Raw genomic sequence first — 23055 nt, 5'->3', positions numbered from 1 at the left:
ATGAACTACCACAGTGCTCAACAGTTTTTTTATTAACGGAATTCAGTGAATGAGTGACATGGCCAGGCGGACGGAGCCCCGCATTACCACATTCTTAGCAGAGAATCACAGAGTGCAGAGGAAGAAGATTGCTTGTCACCTATCAATCAGGGTTAATTATATGGTAAATCTAATTTCCCAGGCCCTTTCTAAACATTGCATAGAAGGGGAAAACGACAATTTTTTTTAAGTTTTGGAGTTTTCAAAGGAGAGCAAAAAAAAAAGTAAGCAGCAATGTTTAGATTTTTTCTTAAAGTTGTTGTAAACCCTTTCATATACCAAATGAAGTGAATAGCTTTAGGTGATATACAGAGATAAAACAAATTGTCCTGCATAAGTTTATATGCAATCTTCTCTTCAAAAGTGAAGATTTGTGAGGAGCAGATAGGAGGGGGTGCAGAGCTGCAGTTACAGTGTTGAGCTGAAGGGACACACCCCCTTTACACACTGCACGGGAACGAAGGAAGGATACAGAGCTGTGAGGAATGAAGCACCGGAGATAAACCACACTTAGAGCTTTGGACATAGACAAGTAAATACTACAGATATAGGCGCTTAGTTCAGATTTCATTACTGAGGTTTACAACCACTTTAAGTTATGCTATGTTAATTGGGGACATGTAACAATTATAAAACAGTTTTTACCCCAATTTGGCTGCAAATATATAAATACACTTTCAAGGTCTGCACAGGTCTAATTTAAAGTGCATCCCCTCTCTAAACCCTTCTTAAGTCTTGAATTGGGTTGGGAAGGGTTAGAACCTCTATCAGATTTTTACTGCTGTCTGGGACACCACTTGGGAGATTTCCACATTTTGTTGACAATATTATCATTATCACTAGGACAGGAAGTGGGAGGAAATCTTCAGCAGTAACACACATATCAATAAGAGCACTTCTTGAGTAGTGTGGGGTAAGTCTAGAACCCCCATCAGTTTATTCCTGTTGTAGGTTTTTCATCACTTCCTGTCTGGTGGTAACATTGTCACCTGAAAAAAACTTAGAGAAATTCTTCTCAGAAAAAAACTCAGAGTTTCTAATCTTTTGCCACACCATCCAACACTAGATGTTTTAGGAGCATTTACACTTAACATGCTTGAAAGCAATGTAGAACTTAATAAACCAAAGAGGGAAAGGCTATGGTAGCCAAATATCACTGTTGATATAAAATGTTCCCAGTTTCAAGTAATTTGTAGGTATTCTACCCAGTGTACTTTTCTACTTTTGACTACTAAAATAAACTGAACTAATTAAAAAACAAACAACTTATATTCAGTTTTTTTTTCTATTTACTTATTTAAAATAATAATAATTTGGGATAAGGAGTGAGAGGATTGTTTTTTTTATGCCTTTGTTCCCATTTAAAAAGTTATTTTATTGCTGATTCCCTATAGCTGAGATTTCCCTCTTTTCTTACCCTGGAGACTACCAGGACAGGAAATAAGAGGTTGTTTCCTCAATAGGAACACAGCGATCAGTAAAAATATATACCGCATTTATCAGCGTATAACACGCACCCTAACTTTAAGAGGGAAGTTTCAGGAAAAAAACTTTCCATAGCCCCCTGCGTATAACACTCAGGCACAGTTTACTCTCTATTTTCAGGGTATAAAAGTGAGTGTTATACGCCAATAAATACAGTACATATAATATTACAGCATTTTAAATCTTTCCCACTCTGTCGAGTACAGAAAATTTACTTTGACTGATTGACACCTTGGGGTCTATTTACAATTTTTATTTAACACAAGATTTACACAACTTTCACCAATTATTCACACGTTTCCAGTTGAGTCCAATAGAAAAACATTTGTGAAAACTGGTCTAATGTAAGGTGAATCTTGAGTGAAAAAAATATTTAAGTAGACATTCTAGTGACACCCATTTCCTAACTTCACTGACTATTTTTTCAGTAGATTTAAATTGCTCAGAAGCACTCATTTGTAATTGCTACCCAGGGCCGATCCTAGGCAGGGTGCACAGGGTGCATTGCACCCAGGCGCCTGCAGAGGTGGGGGCGCCGAACATCTAACAGACTCTCTAACAGAAGCCCTCTATGTGTCAATCACAGAGGCCCCCCTCCAGGTCCCAATAAAGTACTCTGCTTCTCTTCCTGTATTTTGTTTATTGTTAAGAGATCATGTAAGGATCCCAGATTAATGAACACTTCGTGGAGGAGCATCTCTGTGGTTGAGTCATTGCCATAGAAACATTTGTAAAGGGGAGGAATTAGTAAATTTACGACGCCCATGTGGGGGCGCCAGAAATATTTCTGCACCCAGGCGCCTGTGACCCTAGGATCGGCCCTGTTGCTACCCATATAGATTATCACAGGAGCCACTAACATTTTTGTCATATTGGACAGTCAACCTGTCTATGGCCAGCATAAAACATATGTGACTCAATTTAAAGAAGAAAAAAAAGGGTTACAACAAAAGTATAGACCAGCTATTAAAATTATATAGATTCAAATCTTCCATAAAAAAAAAAAAAATACAATGATACAGCTTAGCACAAGCTAACATGTGGGCAAAGGTCAACTAATACCCAAAGTGGCAATTAATAGAAAAGATTAAATATGTATGCATTCAACTGAGATATACTAAATAATTCAGTGTTGCATTTCACATGAGTTGTCTATTGCTTATAATGAGCAAAGATGTTTGTACCAATTTATTAGACTATGAAAATACTTAATTCTCAGCATCAATTAGATTTTATTTGGAAAATGATGTCTATTGAACCTCTTGCTTATAACAAAGAATGGCACACTGATATATCAAGAGAACACTGCTCCTCGAAGAATAGGAATACCTCCTAACCTTTTGGCTAGCAAAATGGTATGCTCTGCAATGGTAACAATGCTTACATGCTTCATAAATAGAGCTGCATTATACATATCCTTTATTGCATGAGTCCAGAACTAAGGCAAACTGAATCTTACTATGCAGAAGTCCCCTGGAAGACTTGAAAAAGTAATGTTCTTTGATTTTGACAATAACATGGAAAATGGTAAGTTTTTTTGAAAATAGATTTGGCACAATATACAGATAAATACTGCTGTACACAGTCATTTACAATGTATGATTTGTTTAAAGGACCACTAAGCCATGAAAAATGATCCAATAACAAATGGTATACTGTAAAAAGGACCACCAAGCCATGAAAAATTCTCCAATACAAATGTTATACTGTAAAAAGGATCACTAAGCCATGAAATATGATCCAATACAAATGTTATACTGTATAAGTAACACTGAACAAAAACTCTTATACTGATTATTACAAATCACTGCTCTTTGTTATATGTAGGCTTTAAAGTGAACCTATGTTGTGGTAGTAAGTCCTGTCATTGGTAAGGGCCTTCAGCGTTTGTTTGTGTCAGAACTGCTTCTCTCCATACAAGTCTATGGAAATGCAAAAGCAGACTGACAGTGGTCAAATTCAGCTTGGAAGGAGACCAAGTGTACCTTTCAATGATCTCAGAAGCTACTCAATCTGATGTTTGAGCACATTACATGTTCCCATCGATGCAAGTCCCAAATTTGTCAACATATACGCTATTAATGCTTCACCTATGAAAATGTATCAACTGTGTTAACTGACTCCTGCAAAGCTTACATTCCCAATGTGAGTACTGACACCAGATCCTTTTATATAAGGCAACTTCCATTTCAAGATTAAATGGTCCTTTAACCAAAGAGAGAGAACGTGCAAGCTTTTTCAGTTAAACAAGACAGAGCTGTGACAATGTGGAAATAGCATTAATCCCTAGGATCCAATCAGATTTCAGCTATTTTAGTCAAGCCAATAAAAGAAAGACATTGACTGCTTGCAATGGGTGACTGCACATTTCACTCTGCTCTTTGCATTATTGAATAAGCCTAGTAATGTGCTGCTGTGCTTCAGAAGAGCTTATCCAAGATTCACATTATTGGCCAGGATAAGAAAAACCCCAGGCAATGAACATGCTAAGTCTGATAATACATTCCAAATATTGGTATTTAGATACCATAAGACAGTATTATAAAAGTGAAGTATTTTCAACTCTTCTTTATGCATACTTGCTCACAGTGAGCACCCCCCCCCCCCCCCCCAAATAAAAGAAAGAAAAATAAGCTCCTCTGTCCAAATGTAAAAAAACAACTCATCTTGCTGTCTTTACTTTATATGTCAATCAATTCAATGTTCCTTGAAGTCCCACAACAGTTGGCATTCCCAATGTTTTTAGAACTGTGATGTCTGGGTGAAAGATATGGCATCTGACTTATCAACAGCAAATCCTCCATTCACATAGGACTTCTTCCCTTCATCGTCTTCGTCTTCATTTGAAAGTATACCTTGATCAATGGCAAAGGGATTGGCTATGTTCACTTGTGATGAGACGTCCATTTGTTCCAATTCTTTCTTTGAGAGCTTCTCTACTATTCCAGTTCCATAAGCATCACCAAGAACATTTACCATGGTTCTAAATCGATCCCTGGAAAAGATAACATACATAATGAATATTCTTACAATGCCTTTCTATATTTTTTTTATAGTTTTTACTAGAGGTGCACCGAAATGGAAATTTCAGAACCGAAACGAAACCGAAATAAAAAAAAATGTCAGGCCGTAACCGAAAATGACTTTTCTTTTTTTTTTAAATAATTGTATGTTAAAACATACACTCACTGTGCCCCCAATTGCCGCCTCACTGTGCCCCCAATTGCCTCCTCACTGTGCCCCCAATTGCCGCCTCTTGTTTCTTATTTTTTTTTATTACTTTATCACTTTTTTTTTTTAAGCTTGTCGTTTTACTTTTTTTTTGTATAATTTTCTTATTTTTAATATTATTTTTCTTATTCTTTACTTTTTTAATTACTTATTTTATTCATTGAATTATTATTTCTTATTTTTTTTTACACAATTGGAGGTGGCAGGTTCTCTTTATTAACCCTGTCACCTTTAGGAGTGGATTGGCGTCAGGGACAGAAACCAGACTAGGCACCCGGGGGGGGGGGAGGGGGGACAGAGTCCCAAACATATAGACAGCCAGAGGGAGGAGGGGGGGGGGGACAGAGTCCCGAAGATATATCCAGCCGGAGGAAGGTATGTGGGGGGGGGGGGTGGATGAAAGGCTGCTAGAAAGAAAAGCAACTCACCGTCGCCCGTATGCTGATACTGTCTCCACACGCTGCTAGCACACAGCCCCGCCTCCTCCTAACCCCACGCTGTGATAGACAAAGCACATCTCAGCATTAGAACGGCGTTCTGTTTATCACAGCTAGGGGTTAAGAGCAGGTGGGGCTGTGTGCTAGCAGCGTGTGGAGACAGTTTCAGTGTGTTTTACCGCTCTGCAGCCACTAGTCCTATCGGCAATTTTAAAGCTGTTTCGGCATGTGCCCAAAACAGCTGTTTTCGGACGATATGTTTCGGCACCGATATATCGGTGCATCCCTAGTTTTTACCCTTATATAGAAAAGTACATATTAAATTATATATTAATTTACCCATATATAAATATGTACATATTTAATATAATAATAAAAGTAACGTTAAACTGCATCTGGCAGTTAGGTAACGTTCTTTACAAATGTCTTGCACATTGTATGTACAGTTTGATGTTATTGCAGTACTATTAATGTGGTGGTAGCACGCTGTATTATCTTACTTTTGATAACAAGTTTTTTTATCTTTATAATATCAGAGGTAGGGGTTACCTTTAAAGATTAGGCAAGAAAGTAAGTTTAGGTTAATGCAGGTAAAAGGTTAGGTTTATGCAGTAGTCTAATAATAATGTGTATATACACCCAAAATCTAAATAAAATTAATATTAGTTAGACAAGATAACATAAAAGGTCAAGTGCACTGATTTAGGCACTAACTTTAAGTGTTCCAGTACCACTCTTTTTTTTACTCTTTTGACATCACAGACATTACCTCCATATGTATTTTATAAACTGTGGGGAAATGTAATAAAACTGTAGCAGACAGCATCTGAAGCAGCTATGCAATATAAATATTCTGTCTGTTCCAGTCTTAGTAAATTCCTAGAGCCATAAAGCTAAATATAGATAATACTAGTGTGTTTTTCCACAAACAGTTGGTTTTAAAATAAACATAATTTGAGATTGTTCAAAAAAATATTTTTTTTTTAAATTCTAAAGCTGCAAGGCAAGTAATGCGTAAAGGAGGAGAAACTCTGGGCAACTTACATGTTAGTTGCGTGATTAAATCTACATATTAAAGAGAACTTGTTTGCCAAATCAGAGCAAAGTGACATTTTTTTTTTTACAGGCTACACTCCCCCAACAAGTGAGGTTTCTAGGGTGCCCCTGCTATTATATTCGTCTTTTGGAGCCCTAAATGGGTAAAGTGACAGATTCTCTTTAATTGCTTTACCCAATACTTGAAAACACTTTGCACACATAGAAGAAAGCACAGTTTTCTTTATGAAATCTAGACACTTGGCAACCCTATCACACATCAAACTTGACTTTCCATTCTGCAAAGCTAAAGAGAACATCATTGGGTATACAGTGTTTTGTGTAATTATGTCACTGTGCTCTAACAAGCAAATGTGTTCACACCTTGGCTTGCCCAAATGCAGAGGTGATTTCACAATAAAATCCAAGGTGTAAATATACTGAGCAGTCTTTGCATACTATTTTTTGCAAGGTTGTCTCTGGTTGACACTTCTACACCATATGTGGCCCTCTATCACTCAAGTCATTAAAATAGCAAGTATACAACTAAAATGTTCATTTTGCTTGGGGACATTTTTTATTGCATGGTTATAAATAAGCCTTTTTATGGGTTACTTCATATGTTTTTTTTCTATTTTCTCATAAAACTCACCTTTTTGGTCAAATAAATTACTTGACCTGTGCTCCTAAAAGTCATATCTGTCCTAAAGTCAAAAATCAAACTTAACCAATAAAGCAGCACAAAGTTCAAGGGTTAAGCGAAAAGACTAGTCACATATCACCAATCAATAAATGTTACAGCTCTTTTGTATCTGTGACTATGGTAAGCTTATTGATTGTTAAGGGGTATTACTGCATATGCACATCATGATGGTGATGCCTCATTTAAAGTGATTCAAAACACAACATTTTGGCCCCTCCCCCTTCCAACGATTGCCCCCATAGCAAGCTGTTAGCTATGGGGGCACGAGTGCCTCCTTGTCCCTGAGCTAGCGCTGTGTGTATATTGACACACAGTATGATGCTCAGCCCTGCCCCCTGCTCTCTCCTCACTGGCTGTGATTGACAGCAGCAGGAGCCAATGAGCCAATGGCTACTGTCCAATGAAGAGAGAGCGCCAAGAGAGCTGCTCTCATGCCCATCGCTGGATTGAGATCAAGGTCAGATAAGTATTTGGGGGGGGGGGGTTGCTACATGCAGAATGTTTTACCCTAATTCAGAGAATGCATGAAGGTAAAAAAACCTTCTGCCTTTAGAGCCTTTAGCCCAGGTTCACACTGGGTACGATTTCCTTTGATTTGAGATGCGATTTCACATGTGAAATCGCATCTCAAATCGGCGGCATTTGCCGGCAATTGTCGGCAATGACACCGTCCTAATCGGTGCGACGCCACATCTGCGGCGCTGCACCGATTTAAAAAAGTACTTCCTGTACTACTTTTTGCAATTTCTGGACGCGATTTACATTGACATCTGTGCAGAAACCTGCACACATGTCTCTTAAATCGCGGCCGAAATCGGGACTGCCGGCGGGAGTGAAATCGTGCGAGTTCAGCTGAACTCGCACGGCTTCACTCCCGCAGCCCAGTGTGAACCAGGGCTTCGAGCAACTTTAAGAAACATTGTGAATAAGGTAAAAAAAAAAAAGTAAACTGTGAAAGTAGCCGGCTAACACAGTAACACAGCTAAGAACACAAATTGCTAAAGACATTTTGGTGAAAGCTAATCAGGAAATTGTTACTGGTTTACCAGACAAAGGTTTTTCAATCCCGAGCTTTAAACAGCAACCTAAAGCTGGCCATACCGTATACAATTTTCTTATTCAATATCCTTTAGATTTACCTTATGCCCTGTACACATGATCGGTTCATCCTATGAAAACGCTCTGATGGATTTTTTCATCAGATATCCGATGAAGCTGACTTTCATCAGTCTTGCCTACACACCATCATTTAAAAAAAACATTGTGTCAGAACGCGGTGACATAAAACACGACGTGCTGAGAAAGATAAAGTTCAATGCTTCCGAGCATGCGTCGTCTTGATTCTGAGCATGCGTGGATTTTTAACCGATGGACGTGCCCACAGACGATCGTTTTTTTCTATCGTTTTTTTAACCATCAGATAATTTTAAAACAAGTTCCTAGTTTTTTCACCGATGGATAAAAAACCAATGGGGCCCACACACGATCGGTTCGTCTGATGAAAACGGTCCATCAGACCGTTTTTATCAGACGAACCAATCGTGTGTACGCGGCATAAAACTATGTAGTGCAAGGGCCTGCCTGATTGCATACAAATTGAAAATGTTTAGGTTTAACACAGGACAGCCTGATGATTAATACCACTTCAGTTTAGAGATACAGTGGCGTCCTCTCCTAACTGCCAATATTTGCCATCCTCTCATCCTTTGCATGATTCTTATCAACACATTTGCAAGCAGCAATCCTGATTGGCTCTCAGTCCTGCCCATCCCTCTCCCAGTCAACGTGTTGCTTTATAGGGGATTGCATGAGACTAAAGAAAATTAAATTCTGGTACTTACAGTATATTAGTCGAACTATAAAAAAAATACATTTAATGATTCATTAATTATTACAGAGCTGCATACAATTATTTATGTATGTATGTATGTATGTATGTATGTATGTATATTTGAATGGAGTTCAGCTTTAAAGTGTAAGTACCCCCCCCCCCCCTATCGTTTTCAGCCAGGGAAGCTGCCATCTTTGCCTCTGTTTAATCTGCAACTGCCATGATGCTGCACTTGTGATAAGTTATGACACCAGCCATTGGATGGTTTGCCAGTTTGGTTGAGAGCACAACCAACGGAGTGTTACATTTCTGGCACATTCTGAAATATATTAAATGTGCTAGTATTTTCAAGCACAGTGTTGGTCAATAAATTCCTTGTATTGTCTACGCTACTTGTGTCACTGTGTTTCTTAATCTCTTTTTGCTACATGTACAAAGCTTCAATTACAATGTTTAATCAGCTGGTTTATAACCACATGGCAGTACACAATGTGCAGGCCAGAGGTCAAGGATGTACGGTAATGGTGATGAAAAAGGAATGATCAGTTATGGGTATTACCCTTTTCAGTGACATAAGCTACAAATTATGTTGTTTTAAAAAGCGACTTAAATGTGGGCGCCTTTGTTTCAGTACTGGCATTTTGTTAACATTGCAAAATTGGAAAGGAAAGGTGCAGAATAGAGCTAATAAGTAATTGATGGGTGGGAACTATTTGTTAGAGGTCATTCCTTTAAAACACATGCAATTATTAGAATCATCGTTGCTTTGAAATATGGGCAAAAAATAGATTTTGATTTAAAAGGTCTCATTTTACTTTCCGTCTTTTCATATCTATGGTTGGCAGTGACTGGCCTTTCATGGTTCATTAATCCTGTAATTTGGTGTGGTAGTTGTCTGAGAGGGAAGAGGCAACCCCCCCCCCCCCCATTTATGGCCTTTGGCATACAAAAACCCTGAAAGTTATAGATAAGATAATACCACCCATTTAATCATCAATCTCCCTAGAACAGACTTGTACAACCTAGTTTATGATGACAGCTACTCATTATAAACATCCAGCTGGTATAGATAATTACAGTTATATCAGACAACTCTATTTCAGAAAGCTCTGTTGTTTAATTGTGGTTCTGCTTTCCACCTTTCAGATTGGGAAAGGCTATGCTATAGGCATACAAATATGATCAGATCAGCCTATTATTACTTGTTTATTAAAAGGAATCCTAAATCATTATTTAAAGTGAATCTACAGTCTTTTCAGAATTTTTTTTAAATACACATTTACTGGCTTCTTACATTTATCTTTATTTCGGCTAAAATAACTATAGCCAGGAACTGGAGGTCTGCTGCCCTGCCATTCGATCAGCTGAGGCATAAACTGTCGTGGCTCATGTGAAATGAGGGCTAACGGCCATGGTACAAGACAAAATGAAACAATTTCATAAAGTATGGGATCCTTGGATTGGTTATCTAACGAATGACCCCAGGTAATCGTAAACACTGGTGATAGTTCTTATGGTTATGGTGCCGGAGCTCCCTTCCTCTGGTATCTCTTTCGTCTTTCTTTTCCTTCCTTTTTTACCTTTTCTTTTTACTGTTCTACCCTCCTTGAATTTTGTTTTTTGTATGTGTTTTTTTTTTTTTTTTTACTTGCCAGATCTCAACCCTGGCATTGTTGGGTTTTGATGTTTTCTTTCTATCCTCGGTGTAAACTGTACAAATCATCATTCTTTTGCTAGAAAATTACTCAGAACCCCCAAACATTATATATGTTTTTTAGCAGACACCCTAGGGAATAAAATGGCGGTCATTGCAACTTTTTTATCTTTTTCTTATCTTTAAACAGTAAAGTTAGCCCAATTTTTTTGTAAAATATGAAAGATGATGTAAATAGATACCTAACATGTCATGCTTTAAAATTGCGCACACTCATGGAATGGCTTTGTTACTTCGTTACTTAAAACTTTGTTACTTAAAAATCTCCATAGGCGACGCTTTAAATTTTTTACAGGTTACTAGTTTAGAGTTACAGAGGAGGTCTAGTGCTAGAATTGTTGCACACGCTCTACCGCACGCGGCGACACCTCACATGTGTGGTTTGAACGACGTTTACATACGTGGGCGGGACTGGCGTGTGCGTTTGCTTCTGAGCGCAAGCTACCGGGACAGGGGCGTTTTAATTGTAAACATCCCTTGTAATAGGAATAGTGTGTGATAGGTCCTCTTTAAGGAGAAATGCGGGATCAATAAGACCCCACATCTCTCCTCCAGGCTAGAAAGAATGAGATTGTGAAAAAAAATTCACAGATCTCATTCTTACTAGCCGCAAATGCGGTTTGTTTAATTACGGGTACCCGGGCTTGACATCATCACATCGCGCCCGGGCCTCCGACGGTCATAGAGATGACTGGTGACCATCTGGTCACCAATCATCTCTATGCCTCCCATCCGGCACACGGCGATCATCTCTCCGGGCCCCCGATGGCACGGGAGAGCCCGGAGAAGCACTGGATGGCGGCGGGAGGGGGGCATGTCCCTATAAGAACGATCAAGCAGGGGAACTGCCGCTATTATCGTTCTTCTGGTGTGCAAGATCGCCGCCGGAAAAAAAATGATATCTGAATGATGCCTCTAGGTGCAGGCATCATTCAGATATCACCGCACAAAGTACAGGACGTCATACGACGTCCACCCAGGATAAGAGATCCCCTTTTTGGACGTCATATGACGGCGTGCGGTTTTGAAGTGGTTAAGCACAAACTTCTGATAATTTTATTGAGAAGACTAAGAAAATATAACCATGCCAATGGTGCAACAGAAACATAGCACAGTGAGGAAGGTTTGTGGTCCAGGATGATAGGACAGTCAAAATTAGAAGCTCCCCCCCACACACATAGTTACAAAATGCCAGGCGAAAGCAGAGCGGCCGCTTTATGGGGGCGCTAGACTAATTTGCCTAACAGTGTAGTGCAACCCGGCGGGGACTATTTTTGTGCTGCCCCCCTGCAAAGTGCTGCCCTAGGCCAGGATACAGCATTGAGTATGAGCCCTGCCTAACTTTTCCCCTTCTGGACTACAGAAAACCTTTCCCCAATGTTACATAAATTAGGACGAGGGGGGGGGGGTGGGTTCTGTAATACAGCAGATAACAATTGGGATTGGCTGATAACACTGCCTGAGATTGTGATGTCAGCTCAAACTGTGTCATTTAATAAAAAAAAAAAAAAAATACAAAATATAGGGCAACATGCTTGTACTGAGATGTGTTAGATAGAGCAGGCAGGCAGGCTAGTCAGTTAGAGTTACAGGGTGTAGAGGATATATATGCATCCCAAGTGTTGTATATATATGTATACACTGTATTAAGTTTAGCTAGATCCGCTCTTCCTAATACAGTATACTGACAGGCAGGCAGGTGAACTGTCTGTGTCCTCTGTACAGTGTGCACCTAAAGCTACGTAAAGCTGGTGTTTCTCGTATTAGAGGCAGGGATCTGCTCATATTAATACCACAGGCAGGGGATCATTCTGCAAGTACTTTCACGTGGTCTACTGTCTGTGTCCTCTGCACAGTGTGCACCTAAAGCTACGTAAAGCTGGTGTTTCTCATATTAGAGGCAGGTATCTGCTCATATTAATACCACAGGCAGGGGATCATTCTGCAAGTACTTTCACGTGGTCTACTGTCTGTGTCCTCTGCACAGTGTGCACCTAAAGCTACGTAAAGCTGATGTTTCTCATATTAGAGGCAGGGATCTGCTCATATTAATACCACAGGCAGAGGATTATTCTGCAAGTCCTTTCTCGTGGTGTACTGTCTGTGTCCTCTGTACAGTGTGCACCTAAAGCTACGTAAAGCTGATGTTTCTCATATTAGATGCAGGGATCTGCTCATATTAATACCACAAGCAGGGGATTATTCTGCAAGTACTTTCTCGTGGTGTACTGTCTGTGTCCTCTGTACAGTGTGCAGCTAAAGCTACGTGGTGTGTGTACTGTCTGTGTCCTCTGCACAGTGTGCACCTAAAGCTACGTAAAGCTGGTGTTCTCATATTAATTCCTATAGGCAGGCATACTATAGACACCCAGCAGGTACGATATTTAAAGGAATTTTTAAAAAAAAATGTTTTTCACTTTAAGCATCATTAAAATCACTGCTCCCGAAAAAACGTTAGTTTTTAAAACTTTTTTTTTGCATTGATACATGTTCCCTGGGGCAATACCCAGGTCCCCAAACCCATTTTAGGACAATAACTTGCAAATTAGCCTTTAAAATTAGCACTTTTGAATTCGAACATTCGAGTCCCATAGACTTCAATGGGGTTCTAAAGTTTGCGCGAACGCTCGGTCCGTTCGAAGGTTCTGGTGCGAACCGAACGGGGGGGTGTTCGGCTCATCCCTAAATGGGGCATACCAGACTGAAGATTAGGGGAATCAATTGGTACAGCTGTAAAATATTTGTGAGCCTGTGTTTCTGGAAAACTTTGGAGGTGTGAGAACTGGGGCTACAGATAACTGAAAAAAGCCTGCCAAGTTGACCATCTAAGCCCAGGCATGGTCATGAGGCTGACGACAGCTGTAATATAGGAGCAGGAACATCCATAGGTCACACAGAGAAAATAAAGGACCCGTGTTTCAGGACTGACCCTTTTGCCTGGATGTAAGTAGACTGAAGAGAGTTGTGAGCTCCTCTATAGTCCTTTATTGCCTTATGGAAGCTGTGCAACTTTTTTTTTTGGTCCAATCTCACTCACCTCTCTCTACAGTTGGTGTATGCAATACAGCATTTAAAAAGTAGTTTCAAGTGATTGTTTTTCTATTTTATTACCACTTAATGCTAACAACTCACCCTCTGTTGGGAAGCTTGGAAAATTAAACTGGAACTGTTGGAATTTACAATGCTGGACTTTTGGTAACACTAACGTTAATTAAAATTGGGATCAAATATATATCCCTCAAAGACTTCAGCATTCTGTTTTACATTCTTCTGTTAGGACTATATCCCTTTATTAGGTTACATACCTGCATCAGAAGGGTGCCAACAGCAGTTTATTGAGGATAGGTTGTGCATATGCTGCGATGGCAATGTCAGGGTTGTATTAACTATAAAACAGAAATTGCCGCTCCAGCCTTTCAAATCTATACCGAAACACCCCCCTGATGGAACTCACAAGTGCTGGCTCTGCACAAGCTTGAAAGAAGATTGTATGTATTAACTATAGGTCTGCTATAGATAATATAGTTTGCATAACATGTCATGATATGTTAGATATCGGGAGAAATAACTGTAGCTAGAACCTATTCATAACAAAGACTTCCCTCTACCATATAATATAAAAACATGTTCTCCCCCCACAACAACTACTTACAAAAGCCAGTCAACAGCAATTATAAGAGTGACATCATCAGCTGGAAGACCCACAGCGCTCAGAACAATCACCATGGTAACCAGGCCAGCCTGAGGTACTCCTGCAGCTCCCACGCTGGCTGCTGTTGCCGTTACACTGTAAAGTATGAGACAAGAGTTAATACAGAGTAAAAGCTAATATATCATAGCACATTTCAGATTTTTTTTTTTGCATTACACTTTCTTGCATTCTTTTTAGATCAGCAATGACCCTTGTAATTAAATTGCTTTACTGGCTACACTGTAGATAATGCAGATGCAGAAGGCAACAGAAAAAAGTACAGTGTATTATTAATAGCTGTAGTTCAGTGCAATATTCGAAGCTCACTGTGTGTGTTTAATACGTTATACTCCATTCCAATGTTTACTTTGGGATTTAGTGATTAAGTTAAATATAAGTTGATTCATTTGTAAGTGCCAACAAAGGTAATGAATGCATGCAAAAAAAAACTAGAACAAGAATAACTCACATTTATAGCGGACCACGCAACTGCTAAAGGCCCAACATTACCTAACAAGTAAAAGCCGTGGAAATCAGTCTCCCCCGCCTTTAGATCCCTCCACTGGCTGCCCGTACAGGATCGGGTGACATTCAAGACACTCTGCCTCACCCACAAATGTATACAGGGGAACGCTCCCCAATACTTAAGCGAGAAAATAAAACCCTACGTCACCAAGCGCGTTCTCCGGTCAACCGACCAAAACCTTCTCCAAATTCCTAAATCCCGCTACAAATCGAAGGGAGAACATAGATTTTCGGTCCAAGGACCACGGCTCTGGAATGCTCTACCCTCTACCATCCGCTTGGAGGAAAACCATCAGGCCTTTAGGAAAAAACTAAAGACCCACCTCTTCTGAAGGACCGGCACGACTCTGGACGGGAAGCTCCTTGAGGCGATTTGGTTCGCATTTGCTGCGCTATACAAGTTACTCACTCACTCAACACTGGGTTTAGTATTGTCTGCCCTCATAATGATTTATGACATAAGAAGAGTTTCTCTATAAAAGTGCTATGGAAGCAATTAACATGTTGATGTATGTTCACTTGACAGCTCCACTAATTTCAGTAGTAGGATTGCTGCAAGATAGAAAGCCAGGGGCCCTCAATGGTTTTGGTATGGGGAATCGGCTTATACTCCGATATACTGATTGTCTCCTAATTGCATAGTGTAGTAACAAACCTCTGTATGGGCCTCTGTGAGAAGGAGATACCAGGGAGCTATGTGAATCCTGTCATGCCCTCCACAAGTTGCAGTAGTCTTAAGAGGGTCAAATTTGCATCTTAGGTCAGTACTAGCATTGGATTCAGAAGATGAAGAGGCTGGATTAGGGAAAATTGTGTGAAGAAAACCTGTGCTGACAAAAATTAAATAAATAAATAAAAAAAGCTAGCTGCCCTGCTTTAATAGTTTTTTATTCACTGACCCAGAACATGCAAGCAAATTAGAAAGTCAAGAATAAAGTCAACAATCCTGATCTGAATACTTGTGCCAGGTCATTGCCTCAGAAAGCATTAAAGCCATTCAAAGTTCCAATCACTATTCAATCACTTCAATTGCTAATGATGTCTTGTAATGCTATATGTAGTCTTTTATTAATTTAATATTTACCTTATTGTGACAATCTGGCCAACATCTAAATTCATATCATTTAACTGTGCGATAAAAACTGCAGCTACTGCCTCATACAGAGCTGTGCCATCCATGTTGATTGTGGCTCCTACTGGTAAAACAAATCTTGTGATCCTCTTGTCCACCCTATTATTTTCTTCAGCGCATCGGAAAGTTACAGGTAACGTTGCTGAGCTGTCAAAAACAAAAATAAAACAGAATAATATTATTCAGATGTGCCAAAGTCTGAGCTCTCTGCCCAGTAATCTGACTTTTAACTGTAACCTTAGGGTAGAGGATTAGCACTATACTATCAGAAGACATGACTGTCAGATTGTAATTTTACACTACCAATTGGTTATTATCTTCTTTTTGACTTTTACATAACAATTTCTGATTACTTCTTTTATGATTAACCTTATGTAGTTGCAAAATATTGTCATTTAAACTTTCCATGACTCGGGTCAGATCAGAGTTTCCAAAGTTCAATTGTGTGTAATCCTTTTGTTTATAGAACAAAGCAAGATCTCTACACTTTATCTCTGTGACAACTACCTCTAACTTTCTGTTGTTGGTCCATCTAAACTCATATAAATGAGTTTAGGAATCGTGTCCCTTGGGTTCTACAGTATGTATATTTCTTTCTTTACAAAATACATCCCACCCTCCATAGACATTAGGACATCATTGTTTCCAAAATGGTAGCCCAGACACTTACTTTCACTTACCCCTTACTTCCTGTTAAGCCCCACTCTTCCCACTAAGCACCACATTTTATATAGATGTATCAGGGCTGGTACAAACAGCTACTGCTTAATACTGGAGCTGCTAAATACTCAGGCAAAATACATATATTGGAACAGATTTACCTACTAAAGGATTTGTAACTCTCTGCAGCTTGTTTTGTAATCCAGGCACACTTACCAGACAGCAAAGCTGATTTCTGACCTCCACTGTTCGTGTATATGGCATGATACTGATGATGATTGAGATCTGATAACTGCATTATTCTGGTGAGTTTAAACCCCAGCGGGGTGTGTGGATCACGGTGTGGAGGAATTTGGTGAAAGGTGCACTCATCAACAGATAACTATAGGACCACCAACTATATCCACTACGGACTGTTTTCTCATCACCATCTGCTCTTTAGCTATTTTTTTTTTATATTTTGTATTCTATTGTTAGTATATGTTAATGCACATATGCTAGCCAGTCATTGTGATTTTGTGACAGGAGCGCCAATTTGATAAGTATTTACTTCTGTTTAACAGTTTGAATTATTCGTCTTATGAGAGTAAAATCAGTCTGTATATGCAGTAAAGTATGATTGTTATATTCATTATGGAACCTAAGGGGTTAATCTTCTGCACTGTGCGAAAAAGCTGTTTGATCCTGTCTTCTCTTAACCTCCCCTTCTTTCACTGTCCCCAATCTATCTGCTGATAGAACAGAGCCTTGCTCAATTTGGTGTGTATTGCTAGAGCGTTTTTTCTTGTGCATGTAATCAGCACAGGGCCAATCAGCACTGTCCAGACAAAGGATCAGGGGTCCTATAGCTTCATAGGTCAATCAGGGGAGAATGAAAACTCCTCCTATAAGCTTTAACCAGACACTGATAAACATCACAAGGCTGCTCTAACTGCTTATGAGAAAGGGTATTTAGCAGTAAAATAATTGCATTTCCATGTTCTGTGTACTGTGGGAGACCAGATATAGTGAATGCAGGCTCCTGGTTTTAGTAACACTTTAAGATTCGGATGCAGAGATGTTTAATGCAAAGAATATGCATGGCTGGAGAAAATCCTGTAACAGGCAGTGATTTTTAGGCAATATACAAGCTGCAACACAAGCATGTGCTCATATTTGCAGTTTATTTTAATGTTGAAATGCTTTGAAACAGTAAAAAGGAGACTAATACTTACCTAGATGATATCATGAGTGCTGTCAGTAGAGCCTGAGCCATGCCCATTGCAAATTTGAAAGGATTCCTTCGGACTATCACAAGATATATTAATGGCAAAATAACAATAGAATGGATGGCAAGTCTAGAAAAGAGATACACTTGTTAAAATGTTTGTTTCATTATAATATAGCATATATTCTTCTTCTACGTTAATATTGTTCTTCTACTTTTTAATGCTTTGTTAAACCTATGCAGGAGAGCACTCACAGACTCATTTCTCTTTTTTATTCCATTTTTTTTCATCTTAAAAGGGGTTGTAAAGGTATATATACTATGGGCCAGATCCTCAAAAGAGATACTCCGACTTAACTGCTGTTCAGTCTGTGTGTAACTTTGGAAACGATCCTCAAAAGGCTTTTTCCAAAGTTAGACAGAAGATCCGGCATGTGTAATTGAATTACACTGCCGAATCTTAGGATGCAGTACCGCATCCGCCGCTGGGGGCATTTCGAGTCGAAATGCCGTTGCTAGTATGCAAATTAGCACTTAAGGCGATCCACAAAGCTTTCTAGCTTCGTTTTTGCGCCGTAAGTGTTATTTTGCAAGTGTAAAATTAGGGCTGGTTCTACAAAGTGTAAACTAGTCACACCTTGTAAAAGCCCATTCCAGCGACGGCATTTGGTATGCTTTCCCGAGGGAGAACTCCACGGCAATTTGTAAAAAACAAAACCGGCATGGGTTCCCCCCCAGGAGCATACCAGGCCCTTAGGTCTGGTATGGGTTGTAAGGGGACCCCCCCTACGCCGAAAAATCGACGTAGGGGTCCCCCTACAATCCATACCAGACCCGTATCCAAAGCACGCTACCCGGCCGGCCAGGAATGGGAGTGGGGACGAGCGAGCGCCCCCCCCTCCTGAGCCGTGCCAGGCCGCATGCCCTCAACATGGGGGGGTTGGGTGCTCTGGGGCAGGGGGGCGCACTGCGGGCCCCCCCACCCCAGAGCACCCTGTCCCCATGTTGATGAGGACAGGACCTCTTCCCGACAACCCTTGCCATTGGTTGTCGGGGTCTGCGGGCGGAGGCTTATCGGAATCTGGGAGTCCCCTTTAATAAGGGGGCCCCCAGATACCGGCCCCCCACCCTAAGTGAATGGATATGGGGTACATCGTACCCCTATCCATTCACCTGGAGGCAAAAAGTAAAAGTTAATAAACACACAACACAAGGCTTTTTAAAATATTTTATTATTCTGCTCCGGACGCCCCCCCTGTCTTCGTTATTAGCTCTTTTACCAGGGGGGGCTTCTTCTTCCACTCTCCGGGGGTCTTCTCCGCTCTCCGGGGGGGGGGTTTCTTCTTCCGCTCTCCGGGGGGGGCTTCTCCGGGGGGCTTCTTCCATCTTCTCCCCTCTTCCGCTCTTGACTCGGCGAACCCCGGTTCTTCTGCAGCTGTCCGGTGCCTTCTTCTTCAGCGCTGGCTGCCTGCTATGTTTGTGTGTTAGCTCGATTTCAAACAGGCAGCCAGCGCGGTCTTCTGTGGCGTCAGGGTCTTCTCTTCCTTTCTTCCGATGTTGCCTCGTCGCCTGTTGTCGCTGTAATGATGGAAGCGCGCCTTGCATCCCATTTATATAGGCATCACCGTCCCATCATGCTCCGGTAGGTACCCACGTGGTGGGTGCACGTGGGTAGGCACCCACCACGTGGGTACCTACCGGAGCATGATGGGACGGTGATGCCTATATAAATGGAATGCAAGGCGCGCTTCCATCATTACAGCGACAACAGGCGACGAGGCAACATCGGAAGAACAGAAGACCAGAAGACCCTGACGCCACAGAAGACCGCGCTGGCTGCCTGTTTGAAATCGAGCTAACACACAAACATAGCAGGCAGCCAGCGCTGAAGAAGAAGGCACTGGAGAGCTGCAGAAGAACCGGGGTTCGCCGAGTCAAGAGCGGAAGAGGGGAGAAGATGGAAGAAGCCCCCCGGAGTCCGGAGAAGCCCCCCCCGGAGAGCGGAAGAAGAACCCCCCCCCCCCGGAGAGCGGAGAAGACCCCCGGAGAGTGGAAGAAGAAGAAGCCCCCCCTGGTAAAAGAGCTAATAACGAAGACAGGGGGGGCGTCCGGAGCAGAATAATAAAATATTTTAAAAACCCTTGTGTTGTGTGTTTATTAACTTTTACTTTTTGCCTCCAGGTGAATGGATAGGGGTACGATGTACCCCATATCCATTCACTTAGGGTGGGGGGCCGGTATCTGGGGGCCCCCTTATTAAAGGGGACTCCCAGATTCCGATAAGCCTCCGCCCGCAGACCCCGACAACCAATGGCAAGGGTTGTCGGGAAGAGGTCCTGTCCTCATCAACATGGGGACAGGGTGCTCTGGGGTGGGGGGGCCCGCAGTGCGCCCCCCTGCCCCAGAGCACCCAACCCCCCCATGTTGAGGGCACGCGGCCTGGCACGGCTCAGGAGGGGGGGGGGGCGCTCGCTCGTCCCCACTCCCTTCCTGGCCGGCCAGGTAGCATGCTTTGGATACGGGTCTGGTATGGATTGTAGGGGGACCCCCTACGTCAATTTTTCGGCGTGGGGGGGTCTCCTTACAACCCATGCCAGACCTAAGGGCCTGGTATGCTCCTGGGGGGGGAACCCATGCCGGTTTTTTCTTTGAAAATTGGCATGGAGTTCTCCCTCAGGAATGCATGCCGCTGTCATTTTTTTTTTTCCCCGACGCAACTTTAAGCCGTCGCGATCCTCAAAACTCGGCGTAACGTAACTTCGCGCATGCGCAGTACGGCCGGCGCGGGAGCGCGCCTCATTTAAATGGGACTTGCCCCATTTGAATAGGAACGCCTTGCGCCGGCGGAATTTTAGTTACACAGCCTGAAATTTCTAGATAAGTGCTTTGTGGATCAGGCACTTAGGTAGAAACTTTAAGGCAGTGTAACTTAAATTGGATTTTTTAAGTTACGTCAGGTTTTTGTGGATCTGGCCCTATATATATATATATTTTTTTTAATAAAAAACATGTCATACTTACCTCCACTGTGCAGTTCGTTTTGCACATAGTGGCCCCAATCCTGGTCTTCTGGCGTCCCTCTGTGGCTGTCTCAGCTCCTCCCCGCAAGAGCTAACCCCCTTCTTGGGAAGCGCTCTTCCAAGGGGGTTAGCTTGCGGGTGCGCTCCCGTGATTACTGATCTATCTTAAAAAAAATGGCTTATACATATAATTTTATTTTAGAATAGGATAAAAAAGGGAATGATAGGTAATGTCAGTTTTTTTGTTTGACTTATTGTGGGGATTTTCCCTCACTTCATTTGATCTAACAAACAACATATTGATCTATTGAAAGTGAGATAAAAACCCTTTTTAGGCAGTTGTTACCAGAGCTAGCTTTCCCATTCGGAGATTCCTTTTCTGGTGACAACTCAATTTATTTTAGAATTCCCCTCCCTTATAGTACTGGATCACCAGGACAAACAACAAGGGTAGGTTCTCCTAGTGAGGGACACAGGTAGGCAAGATAATGAGGTTCTAACCCTTTCACATTATATAGAGAAAGTGTTTTGGCTTTACATACACAATAACCTTTTGGTTTTTGTCACTAAATGTTACACACAAAAATCCTACATACTGTATATTCAAGTTACAAGAATGTACTTGTTAATTAATAAGGAATCATAATATTATATTTTCATACAGATACATACCCACTTAATACGGTTGCCATGTAAAGTCCTAGCTTGCGGAATATTTCCCAGTCGTTAACTTCAATGATCTTCCCCGCAATTAAAAACAAGATACCAAGGGGCATGTACCTAGTAAGTATTTAAGAGTAGCAATTAAAATGTGACTTTTAGGCAGGAAAATGGCTACACATATGACACAGACAGTAGAGTATGACTACAGAATTATGAGAAACTTCTCAGGTTGGTTTATAGTCTTCTTGCTGAGAGCACCCTGGGTTACCTTTCCAGCAAAGATAGTAAGATTGTATTAGCATACAAAAGAAAAATAGATGTAAAAATAATTTTGTGCAAAGCAAAAGCACTGTCTAAAATCCTTTCCTTGAGATTGACCTCATACTATCTGCTATATAGCTATACCCTAATCAAAACACTGAACAGAAAGAGTCACTTAACTTTAGCAAAACAGTTGGCCATTTACATACAGTATATACAAGACTGTATACCTTTTCTCCTACGTGTCCACATGTAATTTACAGAATATTATGTTTTGTAAAGTAGAAATTTAGCCAATTTATTTCAAGGGTTACGGCCTCTGTTGGATATGTTTCATAGTGGCCACTGTCACCAGGCAAACAGTTAACAGAAAGTAGTACATTTTCTGAAAGCCACCAGAACTGGAATAGCCAGAAAGTCTTCTAATGGAAATATTCAAGTGACACCTGTGAAAGCTTGGATTTACTGTCTTTCTGACATTTGAGACAGTAAATCAAGGGAATTTGAGATTGAAGTGTCATACCAAAGATTATTTGTTCAGATACAGATTTATTTCAAGTGAGATAAACTTTAAAACAAAACCAACACATTTCAGAGGCACAACACTCCTCCTTCATCATGGCTATAATGCTGACAATGATTTCACAGAGATGCTGGAAAATGTTTACAATGTAACAAGGATTTTGACCAAAATAAAGTTGGCTAGGCTCCGACAGCCTGAACCACCAAAATGCATTGGCTTTGTGAAAAAAGTTTCTCTGGAATAAATCTGTGTCTGGATGATCAATTTTTTTTTAATCAAATACATTTTTATTGTTTTTTTACACAAACAGCACAAACAATGTGCAACCCATGTACATATTTAAATATATAACACAAAAAAAACTCACAAGAAATCACTTCCCCCCCACCCAAAACAAACCCCAAACCCCCCTTTCTCTCACCCTTTTGCTCATAGGTTTATCTACTCCCATCTTGTCATCCATCCAAAATATCAGACCACCTTCTCCATATCTTTTCAAATTTCCCTAAGCAGCCTCTATGTAAAAAAGTATATTTTTCCTTAAGTAAGGTTTTCCTTATTTGTGTTTTCCATTCTGCTACTGTTGGTGGATATGAAGATATCTATTTTTGTGCTATAAGCTTACGGGCCTGAATAGGCTCCTTATTATTGATGTCTCCCAGGATCCTGGATTCATCCAGGATACCCAGAAGACATCCAACCGGCTTTGGAGACACCTCTGTCCCAAAAACGTTATTAATCATAACCACAACCTCATGCCAATAGCGATGGAGTTTAGGCCATCTCCATAGCATATGTATTAAATTAGCGGGACTCCCTTTACATCTAGGGAATTGGGCTGTATCTCTACGCTTTAGCTTAAATAATTTCTCTGGGGTGTAATAAGCCCTATGTAAAA

At 40.9% G+C, this 23055-nt stretch overlaps 1 protein-coding gene across 1 annotated transcript in view; it reads right to left on the bottom strand.

Moving 5' to 3' along the window:
* Window positions 1-2732: 2732 nt before the first annotated feature.
* Window positions 2733-23055, bottom strand: part of SLC1A1 (solute carrier family 1 member 1) — a 110129-nt gene continuing 89806 nt past the window's right edge. The window contains exons 9-13 of the mRNA XM_040357381.1: window positions 21383-21490; window positions 17698-17820; window positions 15776-15970; window positions 14128-14262; window positions 2733-4519 (exon numbers count right to left, since the gene is read on the bottom strand). Of these exons, the coding sequence (XP_040213315.1) occupies window positions 4267-4519; window positions 14128-14262; window positions 15776-15970; window positions 17698-17820; window positions 21383-21490 (814 nt within the window). The 3' untranslated portion in view covers window positions 2733-4266. The remainder of the gene's footprint in view (window positions 4520-14127; window positions 14263-15775; window positions 15971-17697; window positions 17821-21382; window positions 21491-23055) is intronic.

Source organism: Rana temporaria, chromosome 1 (genome assembly GCF_905171775.1).
Source record: "Rana temporaria chromosome 1, aRanTem1.1, whole genome shotgun sequence".
Classification (NCBI taxonomy): domain Eukaryota; kingdom Metazoa; phylum Chordata; class Amphibia; order Anura; family Ranidae; genus Rana; species Rana temporaria.
Note: the sequence above shows the minus strand (reverse complement) of the source record. Positions and strands in the feature narration are given on the sequence as shown.